The sequence below is a fragment of the Bos grunniens genome, chromosome 9 (genome assembly GCF_055505025.1).
Source record: "Bos grunniens cultivar Pamir isolate PY7600 chromosome 9, Bosgru_T2T1.0, whole genome shotgun sequence".
NCBI classification, from domain to species: domain Eukaryota; kingdom Metazoa; phylum Chordata; class Mammalia; order Artiodactyla; family Bovidae; genus Bos; species Bos grunniens.
In genome coordinates, this window is record NC_141173.1 from 39,211,079 (window position 1) to 39,234,745 (window position 23,667).

General features: G+C 37.2%; 1 protein-coding gene across 6 annotated transcripts in view; it reads left to right on the forward strand.

The window, feature by feature from the left end:
• LAMA4 (laminin subunit alpha 4) overlaps window positions 1-23,667 on the forward strand; it is a 148,272-nt gene that overhangs the window by 110,678 nt on the left and 13,927 nt on the right. For all 6 annotated transcript variants that reach the window (XM_086317224.1, XM_086317227.1, XM_086317222.1 and 3 more), the window contains 13 exons: window positions 1,304-1,443; window positions 3,651-3,827; window positions 4,521-4,666; window positions 5,111-5,273; window positions 6,151-6,284; window positions 6,750-6,921; window positions 9,856-9,987; window positions 11,061-11,203; window positions 13,217-13,355; window positions 13,809-13,946; window positions 16,093-16,226; window positions 17,266-17,430; window positions 20,274-20,427. In XM_086317224.1, the coding sequence (XP_086173350.1) occupies window positions 1,304-1,443; window positions 3,651-3,827; window positions 4,521-4,666; window positions 5,111-5,273; window positions 6,151-6,284; window positions 6,750-6,921; window positions 9,856-9,987; window positions 11,061-11,203; window positions 13,217-13,355; window positions 13,809-13,946; window positions 16,093-16,226; window positions 17,266-17,430; window positions 20,274-20,427 (1,937 nt within the window). The remainder of the gene's footprint in view (window positions 1-1,303; window positions 1,444-3,650; window positions 3,828-4,520; window positions 4,667-5,110; window positions 5,274-6,150; window positions 6,285-6,749; window positions 6,922-9,855; window positions 9,988-11,060; window positions 11,204-13,216; window positions 13,356-13,808; window positions 13,947-16,092; window positions 16,227-17,265; window positions 17,431-20,273; window positions 20,428-23,667) is intronic.

A 23,667-nucleotide genomic window follows, 5' to 3' on the forward strand; every position in this document is an offset into this window, starting at 1 on the left:
GTTAGTGATCCAAATAACATACACTTACCTCTGTATTAATAAACACACTAAACTGATAGTAGCTAATTATTTACCTAATTTCTTTCCTTTTGTTGGAGAAGCAGTTTGTTTCCTAAGTACAGAAAAGAGATGTTTCCTAGGTCCTCACTGAAATAGTCTCCTGAAGCATGAAAATGAAAGTAGCTCAGTTGTGTCTGACTCTTTACAACCCCATGGACTGTACAGTCCATGGAATTCTCCAGGCCAGAATTCTGGAGTGGGTAACCTTTCCCTTCTCCAGGGGATCTTCCCAACTCAGAGATCACACCCAGGTCTCCCACATTACAGGTGGATTCTTTACCAGCTGAGGCTCCAAGGAAGCCCTGTTCTCCTGAATCTGAGTTTAATTTGGCTCCAGGAAGAGGCTTGCTTTTGCTCAGCTGCTCATGCTCAGTGACCATGCCCTGCCCTTAGCTAGGAGTTTGCCCAAAGGTATTTGTTTCCAGTGGTTCTCAAACACGAGTGTGCATCAGAACCACCTGGACCCCATCCCCATATTGCTGGTCTGGGGACCAAACATTGAGAACCACTGCTTCAGTCCATGAAACTTTTAAGAAAGCTATGCTATTCTCTGTTTTGGATTTTTTTTTTTCCATCAAATTGTATCCTCATGATTTGTGCTCTTTTCTCTGTGTAAATTATATATCCCCTTCTCCCGCCTCCCCCCCACACGAAAAGAAAATAACCTTAAAAATCAGTATGGTCTGCTCATACTACCACCTTTGTCTAGGATCATAGATCATGACTCCCCAGCCCCCAACCTTGGCACCACTGCCACTTTTCCGGGCATGCTCCCTTATTTCTTCCATCCAGCTCTGCTGCTGCTGGGACCACTGCAGTGGCATTGTGATGTGTGAACAGGCATCTTAGGAAAAAACCTTCCCACCCACCCCACCTTGCCCAACATTTCTTTTGACCTGTTATATCAGTTAGAAATGTAAGCAGAGCTTGTGCTCTTTAGTGAAACATCTGTGTACTTGTCATGGGTCCCACCCTTTAGAAATGTACATTGTATATCAGCTTGCTCTGCATATAATTTATAGATCAATATGTATTGTAAACATTGCAGGATAGAAACTGATTATGCTTTGGACTTAACTATTAATTTTTTAGAATTAAATATAGTTTCATTATTTTCTTATAAAATTAGTTTCTAATAGTTCTACCAGAAATAACCATGCATTTGTTATCTCTTCACCTGATTGCTGAAATAGACTTAACTACTGAGATATCTACTCAAATGATTCATTTTTATTAACCACAGTTGGAAACCTGACAGAGGTTGTCCCTCAGCTCCTGGATCAGCTTCGTACGGTAGAACAGAAGCGGCCTGCAAGCAATGTTTCCGCCAGCATCCAAAGGATCCGAGAGCTCATTGCTCAGACCAGAAGTGTTGCCAGCAAGGTAACCAGTGAAAAGAGTCATTATCAGTCACTCGGTGATAAGGACAGCGTGAGGCTGAGCTTAGATCCTTGGGCAGCTTCCAGAGCTGGGAACTTTCTACTGTATTATCCAGCTTGATAGTTCTCAGCTCCATCTGTTCATTAGACTCAGCGAGGAGATTTGAAAACCAAACCAATTCCTGGTCCCAACCATAAAGCAATAATCGGGCTCTCTAGATGAGGGCTCAAAACCTGTGTGTTTTTTTGTGTGTTTTTTTTTTTTTTTTTTTTTTTTGAAGCTCCTCAGTGATTCTTAATGGGTAGCCAAGATTCAGAGGTATACATTTAGCCTAGTCAACATAGCTCATAGAGCAAAAGGAACCAAAGAAGGCCAACCCCAATTAAAGACTCAATTTTACTATTGCTATTCATTATCCTAACAGCTATATTTATGTAATTACTAAATGCAATATTCTTGCCCATCTGCCTTTTCAAAGAATTCTCTGGCACAGCACAGATGATACGAAACTTTTACTGACCTCTCCACAGGTGTAACACATAGCAGCTAAACTGAACAATTTCAACAAAGCTCCCATTCTGACACGCTACACAGAAGCAATACAACACCGTAACTAGTGCCAGCAGTGATAGGAAATATCCTAACACAACAATCAACATTTTCACTGTGGCACAACAGGGCTTGTTCTTGGCCCCTTTCTAATTTGTTTTTTATTCATTTATAGACCACCATGATTTTTTTAACAACCAAATTGTATGGTTTTATTTTCTCAATTGCGAGTCAACCTGAACAGACTATTGGCCCTAATTATGGACAGAATTAAGAACTGGAAATCAACTGTTTTGTAATGAAGGAAATTATTACTGCTAAATATACCCAACTTTTAAATAATATATGGTAATTAGCCCTACGCCACAAATCACCTTTTAGATACCTTGGAGAACATTTCAAAAAAGATTTATTGTCAGTAAATGGCATTTCCAAAGCTAGGTTTCTGTGAATGCCTTCTGGTACTTTTATTTCTATGGAGTAGAATTTAGGAGCCTTAATCACCTAAAACCATTTTCTGAAGAAAGTCCTGGCAATGCCTTGGGGAACCCACACAGCTCCCCAAAGGGAGATGCTTTCTAATACAGATAGATATCTTTTCAAACTCTCAATTTTTACAGACTTTAACCCCATATACTACTTGATTATTTACTAAGATGTATTGTATTCTTCTCAACTGGCCACATAGGACAGCTGCACTTTAGGCACTTGGAAATATAATTGTGAACTCACTGGCCATCAATATTAACTAAATTAATATTAGTCAATTGATGTAATATATCTAATTATTCATAAATATTTGCATAATTGCATGAATATACACAGTCCTTACACTTCTGAATATTCTGAAAATCACCTTGAATCAGACCAGGTCGGCATGTCATATTGGGCCTCTTAGAAATGCATTTTCTGAATTGTGCTTCATTGTGATGCCTTTCTAAGGATTATTATAAGGAATGTCTTAATGAAGTCATCATTACAGTTATTATGATAGAGCCAGACACTGGAAAACACTTTATAGTTACCTTGTTTCATCCTCTTAACAAATCTTTTGTCCTCATTTAACGATGAGGAAACTGCAGGTTTAAGTGATTTGCTCATGGTTCCACAGCTAGTAAGTGGTAGAGCCAGATTTCAAGACCTCATATAAGACTTAGAAGCTGAGTCTAGACCCCTCCCAACTGTCTAAACATGGTCTAGGATACTGCTCACAGCCTCACCAGCGCTCCTCTTTTGAAGACCCTAGGGAGAAGGTCCTAGCTGTATTAGAACCCAAGATTAGTTATTATTCTCCTGATCAGTTAGTTGTTAAATTTATGGGCCTTGTGAATTGTATAACAAAGTATCCTTTCAAGCTGTTTAGTTCACTTTAACCAAATAGGTAGTTCATTGTGGAATTCATATTTACCCTCATTCTTAGACCTACTTTGTTGCCTTTTTGTTTTGCCTTTTTCTTTCACCTAGCTTTAAATTTAAGCTGTATTATCTTCTTTATATCCTTTCTCCAACAAGATAAGGACATAAGTAAACAAAGGCTTGGAGGTCATGAGTAAAGCTCAGAGACCGCCTAAGAAATGAGGGAAGCCCACTGAGAACCATGGGAAAGCACTATGCCCATTTCTGTACTGCTGCGCTTTAATGAAATAATTTTCTAACTTCAGATCCAAGTCTCCATGATGTTTGATGGCCAGTCAGCAGTCGAGGTGCACCCCAGAGCCAGCATGGATGACTTAAAGACCTTTACATCTCTGAGCCTGTACATGAAGCCTCCTCCTGTGAAGCAGTCAGAACTGGCTGTGACTGCAGATCAGTTCATCCTGTACCTCGGAAGCAAAAACGTAAGAGCAAGTGGTTTTACAAGATGGAATTACATTAAAAGGAAAGATAAGTGCTTTTCTCTTGCCTCAAAAAAAAAAAACTACCTGTGCAAACAAACAAAATTCCCATTCTAGCACCTCAGAAGGTGTAGATCAGAAGGCCAAGACTAAAGTAGCAATTCCTTCTTTGTGTGGGACAGGTAATTCTTCCTCTGTGGGGGATATTTCTGTGGTTTCCTCATATCACCCTCACACTGCAAACTCAGGAGTCTGAATGCTGCATTTCAAAGACATCCAGAGTACAGAGACTTACTATATTTAATGCTGAACCCTGCTTGAAGGTATACAGCAGTCGGTATTGGCAGGCGGCATTATATTTCCAGATTAATGAAACAAGGTTAGCACCTTCCGGGCAGCCATCAAATGTCCACAAGCCCAGAGTTGCTTGCCTTCCTGTCCAGGGTATACTTAGACAGGCACAGAGGGGTGTGGTGGGGGTGGGTAGCGGGCAGGGGCTTCACACTGATGCAGCCATAGGGAGGCTGGAAAGAAGGAGGCGCTGCCCAGTCTAACAGGCACTCTGGTAATAATTCAAGCCAGATATGCCTTATAGACAGCCAAACATTTAGATTGCTAATTGTCCTTTAAAGAAATGAGAACAAAAATGATATTCATTCATATAAATTTTATTTACAAGACTTCTTAACATTTCAGGCCAAAAAAGAGTACATGGGTCTTGCAATCAAAAATGACAACCTGGTGTACGTTTATAATTTGGGAACTAAGGATGTAGAGATTCCCTTGGACTCGAAGCCTGTCAGTACCTGGCCTGCTTACTTCAGCATTGTCAAGATTGAAAGGTAAAGTGAATCCATGATGCAGGGCTGATCTGCACATTTCGTAAGAAATCTGTTGAATGCACTCACGCACACACAGATACATACACACAGTCTTTCTGTGGATGTTGTTCCTCTTTCTTCCATTATTTATGTATTTCTTCACAAGTACCTTGGTAGAAAACAAAAAATTAGAAAAAATAGTCATCACTTCTAAATAGAAATCTGATTATTGTTTTTTTTTTAATCTGGCCAATCTACAAATCCAGTTCCAAGGTGGACTGTGGTTTTTCCCCTTCCCATTGATTGTTGACATTATGTAAATGCTTACAAAAATGACAAAATCAAGTCACCAAGCCTGTGATGAAGGGATTTTCACATTTTGACATTTAAAAAAAAAAAAAAAAAAACATGTATTTTATACAAATTATCTGGATACTAAGGAGTGAAAATTCTTTATCTGAACAGGGTAGGAAAACATGGAAAGGTGTTTTTAACAGTCCCAAGTCTAAGTAGCACTGCAGAGGAAAAGTTTATTAAAAAGGGAGAATTTGCTGGAGATGACTCCTTGTTGGATCTGGATCCCGAAGATACTGTGTTTTATGTTGGGGGCGTGCCATCAAACTTCAAGGTGAGCTATCCAGCCATATTTTTACTTAATTGCAAATCTACAATGATTGTTTTTAGAAGTCCATAACACCTACAGTGACTCGGGGTTGATTGGAAACCTTGATACATTAAAAACAGAGTTTAGGTCAGTGGGTGGTAGAATTCTGAATCAGGGTCTGTAAATATGCTGTGTAAATCTGATCTCTGCTACATATATTTTCATAGTGTCAAATACTTTCATGCTATAGCTAAAACTTGAATATCAAATGTGTTTCATCCTGATACCTGCATTTATAATTAATATTACCCGACCTACTGCAAGAATGCCTGTACCTCGTAGGTTTATAGCTAGTCTTCAGGTGTACAGATGACAGTTTCAAAAACTCAGTTATTTCAGCTGATACACAAGCAGGAAATGAAATACCTGGGATGTGGGAGGGGGTAGGATCTAGGGAGACAGATGAGACCTGATGAAGGGCAGATTCAGGGAGGGCCCAAGAAGATAAGGAGTTGATCTACAATTTCAGGTGCAGAACTATTACTCACTAGTTAGAGGCACAATATTGAACTTTTCTGAGAATTACTTTCTCTCTATCTGAGGACAGGAATACCTACCTCATGGAGCTAGTGTGAGGATGGACTTTGGTCATGAATCCATTGTCAGGCGAGTGACTGGTACATAGTATATGCTCAGTAAACCCACACCCTCTCTGCTAAGATAGGAACAACTGAACAATCATTCTATATCTGAATGGTTTAGCATAGAATAGACACAAACTCAGGTCTAGAATGATATTTCTGTCAATGGGAAGGTCCCCTTGACCTTTGTCTCCCAGCCTGATCTGTGTGGACTGGATGAAATGTAGTCATGGGAGAATTCACTTCACTTTGTTTCACAGCTCCCTGCTAGCTTAAACCTGCCTGGCTTTGTTGGCTGCCTGGAATTGGCCACTTTGAATAATGATGTGATCAGCTTGTACAACTTTAAGCACATCTATAATATGGATCCCTCCAAATCAGTGCCCTGTGCCAGGTAAGAGCATGCTAAGAGCACTGAAAATTTGATGGCTATGCAAGAGCTGCAAATAGGACAAGTGTGGGTCAATACTCAGGTTTTCAGTCTTTTCTTGGGGAAAACGAATTTTGAAACTGCTTAATAGTCATGCATGTAAACAACTTTTCAGTTCTTCTCTATCATAACGAGCATGCACAATTATTAAAAAGTTAAACTCCTAAATTGCAGCTTTGGTTTTGGATAACAGAAACTAGGGTCTCACTAGAACCTTCTGTTATCTTAGCACACAGGGTGCTAAGAAAAAAAATCCATCACAGACAGTTTTTTTTAAATGCTTCTTTATGTCTCACATGCAGACATCAGGACTTCATTTAAATGCTGTAAGACCCATGGGAAATGTCATGAGAATGGGTTGAAAAGAACCTCATTTGAAAACATAACAGATACTGTCATGTTTATATGATCCTCGCATTTTTATTTCAGAGACAAACTGGCCTTTACGCAGAGTCGGGCTGCCAGCTATTTCTTCGATGGCTCTAGTTATGCCATAGTGAGGGATATCACAAGGAGAGGGAAGTTTGGTCAGGTGACTCGCTTTGACATCGAAGTTAGAACACCAGCTGACAATGGCCTCGTGCTCCTCATGGTCAACGGAGTGAGTAGAAAGTCCTACATCTTCTCCCTTACTGCCTTTACTTTCCACCATTTGTGTTTCTAGGAACCTTCCCAAGTTGAGTGTGTCATGCAATAAAGCTGAAGGTTTAGTTTATAGAGCAAAATTGGTTTTCTTTTCCTGCAGGGACATGATGTCAGCAGTAAGTAAAAGCAGCCATGAAATGGCATTTCCCTGCACTATATTTTTAGATGTATATTAAATATAATACATTCAATAAACTAAGAGAACTTTGATGAAAATCAGCACCAAGATCTAAATGAGCATCAGTTCAGTCACTCAGTGGTGTCCAACTCTTTGTATATGTCTACAGAAATTTAGCACTTACTTTTTAAATCATATGCCCTAATCAGTTAAAAAAGAGTTTGAATGCTTAACATATGTGTGTGTATATATATATATGCATTTCTTTATTAATGATATACACATACTATATATGAATATAATATTCAAAACTAGGAGAAATATAATTTATATAAATATAAAATGTTGAAATAAACGCAAATGTAAAATGGTGGTAGTGGTTTAGCCACTAAGTCGTGTCCAATTCTTGTGACCCCATGGATAGTAGCCCTCCAGGCTCCTCTGTTCATGAGATTCTCCAGGCAAGAATACAAAGAAGTTTAAAAAATTATTTTTATTTTGCTAGTGACACAAAAATTATTAATGGTAGTGTTAGTGAGAACAATGTAATTAAATATGTTAAAGTATTTTTAAAGTCACATTAAATTCTTTGTGATACTAAAGTCTTATCATGAGTCTAGTTTATTCTAGTACTAGGTTTTATTGGCTATCATAACTAGACAAGAAAACTCATATAAAAAAAATGTAGGAAGTATATCATTGGCTATGCTTAGTAAATCATGATATCATTATTATTTCATTCACTGATTGGCAGAAGTTGTCTTTGAAAATGGCTGGCACATTTTCATCTTCCCTGATGTCAGTTCTTAGAAGCTAATCAGATAGTATATCATTTTGTAAACTTCAACAGAAGAATTCAAGACCATTAAAAATCTTCATTTGAAAAACTTTTAAACTTTAAAAAAAAAAAAAAACTTTTTTTTTTCCAGAAAAGTTGTAGTAGAGTAGATATGAGAGTTTTTATGGTAGTACATAAAAACATGAAAAATTACATTGCTTTCATCAGCAAATTTACTTAACAGTAGAAAATTTTTCAGATTTTTTTTTTAAAAACCATCTCTCCAGAGTACAACTTTCTTCCCCACCAAAATAGTTTCTCCTTCATTGTTATAATGTCCCTACCTTGAAGCAACAGATCAAGTATATTTTTTAAGTAGCTAGGGGGGTTCATACTACTAAAAGACATTTGTCATCACAAGTAAAAGTCAATAAGTTTAGAATAATTCATTTTATAAAGCAAATGTGTAATGCTCTCAAAATTTGACCACATTTTTAGTAATTTATAGGAATTAACCTGAAAATATCTATGTGTCTCAGAATATTTTCACATCACAATATTTCAGTAGAAAATCATTATAAATATTCTATTATTAAGTGGCCTTATTCATAAATCCATGTAACCAGGTACCCATAACTGCAGTAATTGTAATAGGCTGCTGCTGCTGCGTCACTATAGTCGTGTCCAACTCTGTGTGACCCCAGAGACGGCAGCCCACCAGGCTCCTCTGTCCCTGGGATTCTCCAGGCAAGAACACCAGAGTGGGTCGCCATTTCCTTCTCCAATGCATGAAAGTGAAAAGTGAAAGTGAAGTCGCTCAGTCGTGTCCAACTCTTAGCAACCCCATGGACTGCAGCCTACCAGGCTCCGCCATCCATGGGATTTTCCAGGCAAGAGCACTGGAGTGGGGTGCCACTGCCTTCTCCGTGTAATAGGCTAAACACAAAGAAATCAGTGCAGAGTGGGCCGTGGCCCACCTTCAAGTGTGGAACTTCGTTCTCAAAGTGTGAATCTGAATCCTTTGAAAACCCACTCAAAGGAAAAAATGAAGGCCCACAGTAAATCTATGTATTAAATATTAAAAGTTGGCTTCTCTATTTTAGAGTTTTAAAATGAGTATAAATAGAAGTTGAAATGTTTTCTTTCTATCCCCCAGTGGATTGTGTACCACATTCTTAGGAGTATATAAACTCTGTCCAAGAGATCACTTTCAGTGAAATTGGGACTTTACCATCACCACCTCAATGAACATAAACGTGAACAGACTCCAGGAGATAGTTAGGGTTGGGGAGTCGGACACGACTTAGCAACTGAACAACAACCATAATACTTTATTCTTCGTATCCACTGAATTCTTGTGTCTATGAACTATCTTCTAAAACAAGCAAGCCTGACCAGTAAATTACTTGAGTGTTATAGAATTACTTTGGTTGTTGAATATCATGTGATCTAAGTGCATAATAATTCCATGTTTATTTATGTAAATCCAGTGTTACAGAAGTGGGCCTTCTTTTCCTTTTACCTGTATTTACTGATACTTTTCCAAGATTCTTTTCAGTATACCTTGGAATTATTTTTCAGTGGTATCAATTTTGCCCTTAAAAATGAAATGTAGTCACATCTGTTGGCCTGTTACAACTTTCAAACATTGCCTTAAAATAGGGCTGTTGAATACATATGGCCTATAGTACTCTGTTTTCAAGATTGTTAAAAATCAATAAGGTAAATTTAAATTTTCATTAATTCACAAGTAAAAACAGTAGAAGATAATTGTTTTAAATTGTGTGTGAATATTAAAACTTTGGTATATTAGATGTAACTGCTGATCTGAATGTAGTTGTGATTTTTATTTCATAGTAAGAATTTAATGAGACTTCTGTAGTCTTCAGACAGTTTCAATAATAGAGAGTGTACTGTTATTTCTCAAATTCAGCTAAACCTGCTCTTTCATAATAGCAGACTCTCATGTCTACAGCTTTTTTTCTTCTCCACAGAGTATGTTTTTCAGCTTGGAAATGCGCAGTGGTTACCTACATGTGTTCTATGACTTTGGATTTAGCAACGGCCCTGTGCATCTTGAAGACACATTAAAGAAAGCTCAAATTAATGATGCAAAATACCATGAGGTACTGATCATTGCAGTTTGAATGTGTTGTTTTATTTGTATTTGGATCTATTGATCTAATCGCATGGTCAAATGAGATAGGTGAGAAAGTAATTAAAATGAACACTTTCACATATAAAAACCAATGAAAGGCCCTCATATACTCAACTCCAGGATAACATTTGCTTCAAAAGAGTGGACATTTTTATCATATTGGAGTTTCCAGTAAAAGAGTCAGTGAAGATACATTTTAATTGCTTCATTGATCAAAAGACTCCTTTGTTGAAAATGAGAATGTAGATATAAAGCCATTTTGTTTTTGCTTTTTCCTTGAGTCCCATTAAATATCAAAAGAGTAGATATAAGTGAAGAATTTCCTTTTTAAACCTTTTCCCTGAAACTTAGAAAATAGTAACACAGGTTTTCTTATAAATGAGAACCCACAGAGAATGCTCATCTGTCGTGATATAGATGTGCAGTATACTGATATTTCATCTGTTTTTACTAACAACTACTTTAAATCTATACTTTAATAAAATATGTAGAAGTAACAGTATTGTCTAAGTTGAACTAAAATGCAGAGTAGAGGCTATATTTCTCTTTTCAGTTCAAAGTCCATAGCCTTCATGAGGGTGGTTTACAACAGAAGAATATTTTAACTATTTCTCTGACTAGAATTTTCCCACATTCATTAAAGCTTATCATGTCACAAAAAAATGACATCTGGCAACAGAAGTCACCTGTTTACACTTTTTTCCTGAATCCCCTCAAAGGAGCAAAATATTAATTAAAAAGTTGATCTCATAACAGAATTTTTCTTGGGCTAGCTGTGAATCCATATGGAATCCTTCTCCAGCAAATGGGAACTTCTGGTAATATGACTAAGAGTTTTCATGTCTGTGAGGAAGGAAGGAAGAGCTATTGCCCATTTTGTAAACAAATAAGCATAAGATCATGGAAGCCCAGCTGTTACAACATAATTAAATAATTATGAATAATAATTAAATTATTATTAAATAATTAAAATACATAGCAGTCTTCAAAAATCTGATTGTTAAGCAATGATCAGGACTTATTATGTATTATTTCTCCCAGATCTCAATCATTTACCACAATGATAAGAAAATGATTTTGGTAGTTGACAGACGACATGTCAAGAGCATGGATAATGAAAAGATGAAGATACCTTTTACAGACATATACATAGGAGGAGCTCCCCCAGAAATCTTACAATCAAGGTAAGCTTTTTTGTCCTTGTTAAGCTGTTTGTTCCTAACGCACTGGGCTGAGGACTCCACATCCAGAAGTGTAGTAAGTGTTTGAGCCTTCCCATCTACTACTTCTGTGCACATGTGCAAGGGCACACACACAGTCATATACCTGTGTGCCCTGTGCAGCCAGTCCTTGTGACCCCCTTAAATTAGCATCGGGTAAATGTGATCTACAAAAGGCTTTATGTATTACTCTTAGAACATGGTCTAATGCAGTATTTCTCATCCACAAGAAGAAAGGTGGAGCATATGTGAAAGCAAAGAAGCATTGTGTCCATTTACTTTTGTTTTAGTATTAATTTAGAGTTATTTGAACTCTCAAATAGTATCTGAGAGTAAACCAAAATTTTAAGCCTGTTCCAGAAGTTGTGAATATGTTGTTGTTGTTTAGTTAATGAGTTGTGTCCGACTCTTTTGTGACTCCGTGGTTTGTAGCCTGCCAGGCTTTTCTGTCTATCAGATTTCCCAGGCAAGAATATTGGAGTGAGTTGCCATTTCCTCCAAAAGGGGATCTTCTCTACCCAGAAATCAAACTTACATCTCCTGCATTTGCAGGCAGATTCTTTACTGCTGAGCCACCAGGGAAGTATATGTGCATGTTAAGTCTCTTCAGTCGTATCAACTCTTTGCAACCCTATGGACAGTAGCTCACCAGGTTCCTCTGTCCATGGGATTCTCCACGCATGAATACTGGAGTGAGCTGTCCTGCCCTCCTCAAGGGAATCTTCCCAATCCAGGGATCGAACCTATGTCTCCTGCCTTGGCAGGCAGGTTCTTTACCACTAGCGCTGCCTGGGAAACCCAAATTAAGTGTAATGAAATATTATTCTGATATATTAAAAAATTCAACTGTCTCTTATTACACTCAATTCATAGCATGAGAGATCCTAAACTGAGAGAAGCATTAAGATATTCTGATATTCCAGTCCAGTCACTCTCAACCCTGGTTCTCATTAGAATGACCTAGAGAATGTTTATAAACATCACTACCCACAGTCATTCTCCAGAAATTCTAATTTTTCTGGGATAAGACCCTAACTTTAAGCTTCCTTTCCAAACTAAATATCCTCATTCCTTCAGCCATGGCACTTGGGATCTTTAACCATTGTGGTCGCTACATGTGCAACTTAATCTATCAATTAGCATGTCATCCAGACATGATCTTGTGAGAGCAGAATACAGTGGGACTGTTACCCCTTAGTTTGGTCAGTGTTCATCTAAAATACATTGAAGTCATTGCAACTTACTGAGAATTAACTTCGTATTCATTCAGTATCCAATACTATGTTCTCGGGCACTTCCTATCTATTAGGCATAGTGATGGGTACTGTTTTGAGCAAAATGCCATCTTTGATCTTAAAGGTAAAGGATTTCTCACTTTCCTATTGCCCCAAAGTCCCAACGTTCATTGAAAACTTCTCTAGCCTTGGTTGAGTAGTGTGTTGCAAGTAAGACAAGTAATTGAGGTCATGACTCAAGTAGGATTAGTGGACAACTGAAGACCTGGGTTCAAATCCTAACTTTCTACTTGTGACATAGGGAAAAAAAAGACTTAATATTTCATTTTATAGGTAAAACATGTGAAACTGCCAAGAGTTCACAGTTTTTGATCTATACATATGTCAATTCATTATGGTTGAACCTATTAATCATCTGTAAAAGAGAAAGAATAGCATCACCATCTAGCTCTCTGAATTGTTATAAAGATAAAATGAGCTGATGTAAGTTAAAGGATCTTGAAAACTATAAAGAAGTAAACAAATTGTCTCCATGCAGAATAAAGCTGTTCTGTATGCAAAGATTAGAAATTACTGTGTACTTATGAAAGAAAGCACGAAAATGTGAATAATTACAAAGGTATTAAAAATAACTATAGATAAAATCAAATTTTACATCCTGCATATGTTGGGTGACATCATCATCACCTCTATCACCATCATCATCACAGCTGTATCAGTAAAGACTGATTTTCTTTTCCAGGACCTTAAGAGCACATCTTCCCCTAGATATCAACTTCAGAGGATGCATGAAGGGCTTCCAGTTCCAAAAGAAAGATTTCAATTTATTAGAACAGACAGAAACCCTGGGAGTTGGCTATGGATGCCCAGAAGACTCTCTTGTAAGTACACAATTGAAAAGTTTTTAATAAATAGACAAGAACCTTACCTTTCTTAAAAGCTGACAAAACTCTTTTCTCTGTGATCCTGTGTACACCTTGGGTTCCTTTCTGCCATCAGCAGACAGAAGGATCATTAAGCTAAAAAGGCTTATGGGAATCCTCTGGACTTGTCCAGTTGCTTCACCCTTCAGTGGCTGGAATGCCAAAGCCCAGAGAGGCTACGTGAGCATCTTCACTCACTCATAGTAGAGGAAGTAGGCAAGCTGAAACCCCATCTGTTAGCAGCATACAGAAGGAAGGCTAACAGGCCTGAATTCTAGCATAAACCAGAAATTAAAACATAACTATTAATATAGGAGCTAGCAGATAAGGCCTTTGGTATGTAGGAAATGGACATTTTAGGCATTTGATAATTATCACAAACTCTATATTCGTACTTTCTTTGGCACACAGATATCTCGCAGAGCATATTTCAATGGACAGAGTTACATTGCTTCAAGTCAGAAAATATCTTTTTTTGATGGCTTTGAAGGAGGTTTTAATTTCCGAACATTACAGCCAAATGGATTACTGTTCTATTATGCATCAGGGGTAAGTATTTGTTTTTTGTGGTGGAAACTTCTTTGTGGTAATTGTTTTGTCTATTAAAAATACTTCTAAGCACATTAAAAGTAATTTACAATTCAGATTAATTTTGACTCCTATACACACATGGAATGTCTCATTTCAAACAGTTTGTAAAATATTATAAATATATCATATGTGAGTTTTTAACCTGGGCTTCATAAACCTCCCTAAGGAGTTCATGAAGAGAATTCAGTGGGTCTGTGAACTAGGTGAGAAAAAATTAAATCTTTATTTTCTCTAACTAAAATTTAGCATTTTCTTGAATTGTGAAAGTCAGCAACAAACCACAGTAATATTAGCAGTATCTATGATTTTGTCTTTAGTAGAAATTAAAGGTATTTTTCATTCCATGTTATAGTTGTCATATATATCTCAAAATACCATTTTTGTTTATTGCTACTTGTTTTTTTTTTCACTTTCACTTTTTTTTAAAATTTTATTTCATTTTTTAACTTTACAATATTGTATTGGTTTTGCCATATATCGAAATGAATCCACCACAGGTATACATGTGTTCCCCATCCTGAACCCTCCTCCCTCCTACCTCCCCATACCATATTAGATCTGCTACTAGATTTTATTATTTAGTGCCTTAATGTAGAAGTACATATATATCACATATTTATCATTTTGGTATTTTGAAACTGTATTTCAATATAATTGGTTTCCTTTGTATTCCTACATATTTTATTGAGTGATTTTAAAATATTTTATGAAGGAGCCCATATGTGTTACCAAACTATTGAAAGAGTCATAGCACAAAATATGTTAAGAACCTCAGTGTATATATACAGTATGTGTGACTCAATTTATGAAATAGTTTTTAATTTGCTGTAGAACTTTAGCTACAGTCCATGGGTAGCAGTCCTTGGGATCACAAAGAGTTGGACACAACTGAGCAACTGAACTGAACTGAACAAAGATATACTATGTCAAGAATAAAATAACTTTTATAAAAGTTTGGTGACCTTAAAGTATTTATGTTGAGAGCTAACTGTAGAGATTGAGGCCCATATCGGGGAAGAAAAGGAAGATTATCATTTTGCCAATATTTTAAGGAATATTGCCAAACAATAAAGAAATTCAGAAAAATAGATGTTAACTTCTGCTATTTTTTAATTTTTCTGCCTCTGTAGATGGAAAGTGAAACATTTTTTTTTCTTTTTTTTTTCTGTTCTTTTTTTTTTTTTTTTTTTGGAGGCTAATTACTTTACAATATTGTGGTGGTTTTTGCCGTTCATTCACATGAATCAGCCATGGGTGTAATGTGTTCCCCATCCTGAACCCCCCACCCACCTCCCTCCCCATCCCATCCCTCAGGGTCATCCCAGTGCACCAGCCCTAAGCACCCTGTCTCATGCATCGAACCTGGACTGGTGATCTATTTCACATATGATAATACACATGTTTCAATGCTATTCTCTCAAATCATTCCACCCTCGCCTTCTCCCACAGAGTCCAAAAGTCTGTTCTTTACATCTGTCTCTCTTTTGCTGTCTCGCACATGGGGTCATTATTACCATCTTTCTAAATTCCATATATATGCATTAATATACTGTATTGGTGTTTTTCTTTCTGATTTACTTTGTATAATAGGCTCCAGGTTCATCCACATCATTGGAACTGATTCAAATGCATTCTTTTTAATAGCTGAGTAATATTCCATTGTGTATATGTACCACAGCTGGAAAATGAAACATTTTTAAAAGCCACAATAGCAAAATAACTCTTGCCTAGTCGTCTCACTACATCCCCAAGGAAGTTAAAATACTGGTTTTTCAAAAGTGAGGCTGATGACAGAAGAGAATTGCTTGAGTAAAGAAAGTAACTGACGCTGGGATAACAGCTACTTAGCATGACAAAATCACCTGAAATTTTCAGTTTAAACACAAGAAATTCTTCTTTCCATTGAAATGTGTCTAATTTTATAAGCAGCATACCAGTCCAGGCAATAGAGTATTTCCTTGTTGCTGTTCATAGAAATTATTTTTCAAGCAAACCTCTCACATGTGTGTGTTCCTTTAAGCAGTTCTATAAGTAAATGCTGAAAACATGTCCACCTTTTGGATCTCTGGCTTCCATTGTTAAAAAACCTGTGCTTGCGTTTCAGTCAGACATGTTCTCCATCTCACTGAATAATGGCACCGTAATCATGGATGTAAAGGGAATCAAGGTGCAGTCGGCAGATAAGCAGTACAATGATGGGCTGTCCCACTTCATCATCACCTCCGTCTCCCCAGCAAGGTATAGCTCCTCACTTTATACTCTTTCCACCAGGTGGCTCTACCTGTAGGACATGAATGCGTCCAAGGACCACTACTAACAGTAGACTATCTCTTATTACCTTTCTAGTGTTTAAAAAAAATGGTAGAGGAACAACTTACTTTTTTTTTAATTGCTGTTAATTTTTAAAACATGCCAAATAAGTCACTATAAAATTAATTAACAGGTATGTAAAAATTTTCCCAGTGAAACCATAAGCTATAATATCCTTGAAGGAAGTACCTGTACATACCACTTAAACTAAATGGAGTGCAGTGTTTTGTACATAGAAAAAGTTAGCAAACAACAGGTTTCATTAGGTTTTAATTAAACAATTGAGAAAGTTACATTTATGGTCACATTTTAAAAAGTCTTTGGAGAAGGAAATGGCAACCCACTTGCCTGGAGAATTCCATGGACAGAGGAGCCTGGTGGCTACAGTCTGTGGGGTCACAAAGAGTCAGACACAACTGAGTGACTAACACTTTAACTTCACTTTAAAAAGTCTTAACTTTATCTTTAAAGTATGTAATACTGTATTTCTCTTTCATAAAAGGAAAATTCTTTCTGCAAAAGCAATATATTTTCTGTTGCCACTATTCTGTGTCCATTCCTGGGGAGCCTTCCCATTAAAAGAAAATGTTAATAGTTCTTTTCAAGACGTCATTTCCAATCACTGTCAATGTGCTTTAGAATGAAAATAGCTTCCCACAAATGTGATTAAATGATCACCATGATTTATGTTCTGATTTTTCCACACCAAAAAAAAAAAGTTACTGATGACTAGTCATTTGAACCTGCTTCTGTGGATTTAAATTCCGGTCATGATTTGGAGAGTCTTTTCTGCATATAGAAATATTCATCCGTTTTATTCTGAGCCTCACAAAGAGTCTGGCAACTTGTTATCTTATCATTAACCAAATGTTTCATTTCTCAATTCCATGAGAAAACATACAACCTAGAATGGAACTCAAGTAATACGTTAGCTGTGTAGTGCTTAAAAAAGCTTTTTCCCTTACAGGTATGAATTGATAGTAGATAAAAGCAGACTTGGGAGTAAGAACCCTACCAAAGGGAAAGTGGAGCAGACCCAAGCAGATGAAAAGAAGTTCTACTTCGGCGGCTCACCCATCACTCCCCAGTATGCTAATTTCACCGGATGTATAAGTAATGCCTACTTTACCAGGTACAGTATTTTTAGTATTCATAAATCTGCATGATCAGTAAAGACGTTCAAGTTGATAATTAAAATATTTACCTTACTAAAACTAAGAACTATGAAATATTGGGGGCACAGGAGGGTAGTAATTAAATGCTTGCATGTGCTTGAAAAACTGACACACTTGGGTTTGTGTGTAAGTTTTTTGCCTTTTAATTTTTGTATGGCATCGGCTAAGTAAGCCTTTGTTTCTTCAGCTGCAAAATGCAGATAATAATAGGGCCTGCTTGGTAAACTTGTTACGAGGATTAATTGAAATAATGTGCATAAAGCACGTGGCATACAGCAGACTGTGAATGTTAAATGTGGTTACTTCTGTACTTACTGTCAGTGGTACAATACAGAGCAACATACTCAAATCATCCTCAGAGGTTTAAGAAAGTTTTTTATATTAATTTAATGCATGATTATTTTTTCATTAATTTTCTCTTGTTGAAATTTGGTTGATGTACAATATTATGTTAGTTTCAGGTATACTACATAGTGATTTGACATCTGATTGTTGTTCAGTCTCTAAGTCAGGTCTGACTGTTTTCAACCCCATGGACTGCAGCACACCAGGCTCCTCTGTCCTCTGTTATCTCCTTGAGTTTGCTCATACTCACGTCCTTTGAGTTGGTGATGCCATCCAACCATCTCATCCTCTGCCACCACCTTCTCCTTTTGCCTTCAATCTTTCCCAGTATCAGGGTCTTTTCTAATGAGTCGGCTCTTCACATCAGGTGGCCAAAGTATTGGAGCTTCAGCTGCAGCATCAGTCCTTCCAATGAATATTCAAGGTTGATTTCCTTTAGGATCTACTGGTTTGATCTCCTTGCAATCAAAGGGACTCTCAAGAGTCTTCTCCAGCTCCACAATTCAAAAGCATCAATTCTTCCGTGCTCAGCCTTCTTTATGTGTTCAACTCTCACATCCATACATGACTACTGAAAAAACCATAGCTTTGACTAGACAGACCTTTGTCAGCAAAATGATGTCTCTGCTTTTTCAGATGTTGTCTAGGTTTGTCATAGCTTTTCTTCCAAAGAGAAAGCGTCTTTTAATTTCATGGCTGCCATCACTGTCCACAGTGATTTTGGAGCCCAAGAAAATAAAATCTGTCACTGCTTCCACTTTTTCCCCATCTATTTGCCATAAAGTGATGGGACTGGATGCCATGATCTTAGTTTTCTGACTGTTAAGTTTTAAGCCAGCTTTTTCGCTCTTCTCTTTTGCCCTCATCAAGAAGTTCTCTAGTTACTTTTTACTTTCTGCCATTAGAGTGGTATCATCTGCATATCTGAAGTTGTTTCTATTTCTCCCAGCAATCTTGATTCCAGTTTGTGATTCATCTAGCCTGGCATTCATTTCTTATGATATACTCTGCATATAAGTTAAATAAGCAGGGTGACATTATACAGCCTTGACGTACTCCTTCCCCAATTTGGAACCAGTCCATTGTTCCATATCCAGTTATAACTGTTGCTTCTTGACCTGCATACAGATTTCTCAGGAGACAGTTGCGTATATGAAGTACTCACCAAGATGAGTCTACTAACCATCTTTCTCCATACTGTTATTATAATGTTATCGACAATATTCCTTATGTTGTTTATTAGATGCTCATGGCTTATTTATAAGTGGAGGTTTTTACCTCTTAATCCTTTTCACCAATTTTGGACTCACACCTCCCCTTCTGCATCCACCCATTTGCTCTCTGTATCTGTGACCCTGTTCTGTTGTTTGTTTTTTAGATTCCACTTTTAAGTGAAATCATATAGTAGTCTCTCTCCATCTGACTTATTTCATTTAACCTCTAGATCCATCCATGTCACAAATGGCAAGATTTCATTTTTCGTGGCTAAATAATATTTCATATACATATACATAGCCCATCTTTATCCATTCATCTTCATCTATCAGTCAGCACGTAAGTTGCTTCCATATTGTGGCTGTTGTAAATAATGCTGCAGTGAAACCAGGGGTGCATGTATCTTTTCAAATTAGTCTTTTTGTTTTCTTCTGGTAAATACCCAGCAATGGAATTGCTGGATCATATGGTAGTCCTATTTTTAATGTTTTGAGAAGCCTATTTTCCATAGTGGCTGCACTAAGTTACATTCCTACCAACAAAACGTGAGGGTTCCCTTTTCTCTGCATCCTCACTAACACTTAATTGTATCTTGTCTTTTTTATGATAGGCATCATGACAGGTGAGTGGTATCTCTTCGTGGTTTTGATTTACATTTTCCTGATGATTAGTGATGTTAAGCATCTTTTCATGTGTCTATTTTCTGTCTTTATGTCTTCTTTGGAGAAATGTCTGTTTAGGTCCTATGCCCCCTTTTTCAATCAAGTTGTTTGGTTTTTATGTTGAATTGTATGAGTTCTTTGTGTATTTTTTATATTAACCCCTTATCAGATATATTATTTGCAAATATCTTCTCCAATTCGGTAGACCGCCATGTTGTTTTATCCTTAACAAAGATGATGAGAACCCCCTGAGTTCAAAAATATGCAAGGGAGGAATTTAATACAGATTAAGTAACACAGATGAGGTCCTCATCATCCAGGACATGGTGAGGGAAGACATGTTCATCTGTCAGAGTGTGCTGGTGCCAGGCACAGAGTTATTGGTTAATTGGTTAAATGATCAATTAAAGGGTTCTAATTAAGATAGTGGTTGGTGGATAAAGACCCATCACATACACACACACACACACACACACACACACATACATTAATTGCTAAAGTTCTTTGACTTCCATAGTTTCATCATATAATTCTGAACAACATTCTTAAGATTTTTCTTTCCTCTGTTACAAACACAGGTTGGATAGAGATGTAGAGGTCGAAGATTTCCAGCGGTATTCTGAAAAGGTCCACACTTCTCTTTATGAGTGTCCCATTGAGTCTTCACCATTGTTTCTCCTTCACAAAAAAGGAAGAAATTCCTCAAAGCCTAAAACAAATCAGAATAAAAAGGTAAAAGATAATGCTGCGCCAACTTCTAGATTGCCCTTTTACTCCACACATACAATTCTAGTCACTGGTGCTTTATTGAATTTACTCATTTGCAACTGTGTTTGTATGAAAGATATGATTTCTGTAGTATCTGATATTACAGTTTACCAGATTTGTTGTATCAGTTCTTATTCCCAAAGAAACAGTTTGAGTAAGCTTTTGCTCTTACTTCCAACTGCTTTTCATTACAGTGGTTAAAATTGCTCTGTATTTTATATAAAAATATATACTATATACTGTGATCATTCTCTAGTATCATTTGTTGTTGCATAACAGCCTCTAGTTTCTGTCACAGTCCTAGAAATCATTGGTTTCTGATCTTACCTTGTTTTCCCTCCTTCCTTGGCCTTCCTTTTAACCACTCACATCCACAGTTGATCTGTGGCATCAACTAGAGTGACTTTGCATTCAAAATCTTGAGTCTTAAATTGCGGTCACTGATGACTGTTCTCTCATTCGTTTTACACCTAGCATGTACATTATTTGCCTTCATTACAAATGAAGGTCCAATTCCTTCTCATTCTTTCAGTCTGACCCTCCCTACTCCTTCCTGGCAATGTAAACAATGCAGTCAAGTGCCAGTGCTGCCATCCTGGTCCAAGCCATTGTCGTCTCTCATCTGAATCTCTGTAATAGCCTCCCAACAGGCCTCCCTGTTTTACCTTGCTCCCCAGTAGTATATTCTCAGCACAACAACCAGATCCTTTTAAACATGCCTTATCATGTTACTTCTGTGTTCAAAATGATCCTCCCACTGCACTCAGATTAAACGCTGAAGTTCCTACAGTGTCATAGAGACCCTTGTTCTCACTTGCTCGTCTCCTCCTAGTGATCTACCAGCTGTTTCTAGAACAAGCCAGGTACACTCCTGCCTTAAGATCCTCCCTTGAGCTTTCCTCTTACCTAGACCGTGCTTCCCCCAAATATCTGCATTGACAGCTTCTCAAGGATTGCCCAACTCTCATCTGATCCGTGAGGCCAGCCTTAACCCCTATTTTATTTTATTTGTTTTTTTAATTGAAGTATAGTTATACAATGTTACATAAGTTACAGGTATACAGTATATAGTGATTCACGATTTTTAAAGGTTGTACTCCGTTTGTAGTTAATACAAAATATTGGCCGTACTCCGCATGCTGTACAATATATCCTTGTAGCTTATTTTATACCTAATAGTTTGTACCTCTTATTCTCCACCCTTGTCCTGCCCCTGCCCACTTTCCTCTCCCCGCTGCTGACCACTAGTTTGTTCTCTCTCTGAGTCTGCTGCTTTTTGTTATATTCACTAGTTTGTTGTCTTTTTTAGATTCCACATATAAATGATATCCCACAGTATTTGTCTTTCTCTGACGTATTCACCTAACATTATGCTCTACAAGTCCATCTATGTTGCTGCAAACGGCAAAATTCTGTTCTTTTTATGACTGAGTAGGTCCACTGTGTGTATGTGTATATGGGTGTATCTTCTTTATTCATCTTTTGATGGTCTTTTAGGTTGTTTCCATATCTTGGCAATTGTAAACAATGCTGCTGTGAACATTGGGTATATGTATCTCTTCAAATTAGAGTTTTGGGGTTAGTTTTGGATATATACCCAGGAGTGGAATTGCTGGGTCATATGGTAGTTCTGTTATATTTTTAGTTTTTTGAGATACCATCATACTGTTTTCCACAGTGGCTGCACCAGTCTGCATTCCCACCAACAGTGTAAGAGGATACCTTTCCCACATCCTCACCAGTTTGTATTCTTTTTGATGATAGCCATTCTGACAAGTGAGAGGTGATAGCTCACTGTGGGTTTGATTTACATTTCCTTGATTTCTTGGATTTGCCCAGAACACAGACTTTTTTGGAGGTCTTATCTTTTTCCCATATGAGATTAAGAGTTTTGGGCTTCCCTTGTGGTCTAGTGGTTAAGAATCCACCTGCTAATACAGGGGATGTGCGTTCAATCCCTGGTCTAGGAAAATTCTACATGCCCTCCACTTGCCACAATTAGAGAAAGCCTGTGCACAGCAACGAAGACCCAGCACAACCTATATATATATATATAGTCGATCTGTTCCAGTCTGTATTACAATATTGTTTTATGGAAATTCCACACTGCTTTGTTTGACTAGTAGAAATCCTCCTCTACTTCCAGGACTATGGTGGATTTATTTTTATGTGTATAGTTCTTCTGACATTTTGATGGGAATTAGGGAGGGGGAAAGCTATGTGCATTCATTCAGCAATCCTGAACCAGAAATTGTCCTCTCCCCTCTGATCCTGTGTCTCAACCTGACTCTTGCTGTGTTCTCGAGCTCCCTAGCTCCAAACATTTCCTCTCTCTTCTTACTTTGTTGCAAGATTTCTTCCCAAGTGGATCAGATTAGGCCACTCCCTGCTTTTCAAACCTGTGGTGCTTCTCATCACCTAAAAAACAAAACCCCATCCTTTACCAAGTCATCTAAGGTCCTTTCTATCCAGCTACAACCTGTCTTCCAATTTGTTGTTTAAAAGCCAAATCAATTTTCAGTCCTTAAAAAACAGGAACCATGTCTCACTCACCTTTCTGTTCCCCACCACACACTGCCCACTGAAGGCACACAGAAACATTGATTTTTTTTTTCTTCTTCTTCACTCCTACCTATTAGGTACTCAATAAACATTTGCTTGAATAAATGAGTAAATGACTGAATGCTCAGATTTACTTGCATTTACTTTTGCTTCAGAAATTGACTAAATAACCATTAAATATTAGTCTTTAGTTTCAGAACTGTAAATTTTAAAATCAATAGTGCAATTCTAAGAGCACAAAATAATTTTTAAAAATTGTTCTATATCCTGTCACATAAGTTTGCTACATATCTTATCACCCAAAACATTTAAAAAATATTTTGAAGATGTTACTAAGTATTTAACTTTGTATGCAGGTTATATAAATAATAATATGTGTATTCAAGTGGTATTGTTGCATATGATATGAGGATTTTATTTATCAAGTCTCTCAGTGGTCTTTATTGCCAATGTTTTCATTTTCCACCATTGATTAAAATGTACATTTAATTTAAATCACAGAGCACTCGTCTCTATAGCTTCACTATACAAATTGTTTTCTGACTGTAAATGGGAATTTTGGGTTTGTTAACATACTCTGTTGTTGTTTGTTACTGCTGCAGCTGCTGCTGGCATTTGCTTAAGGCAGTAGAGGAATGGAGA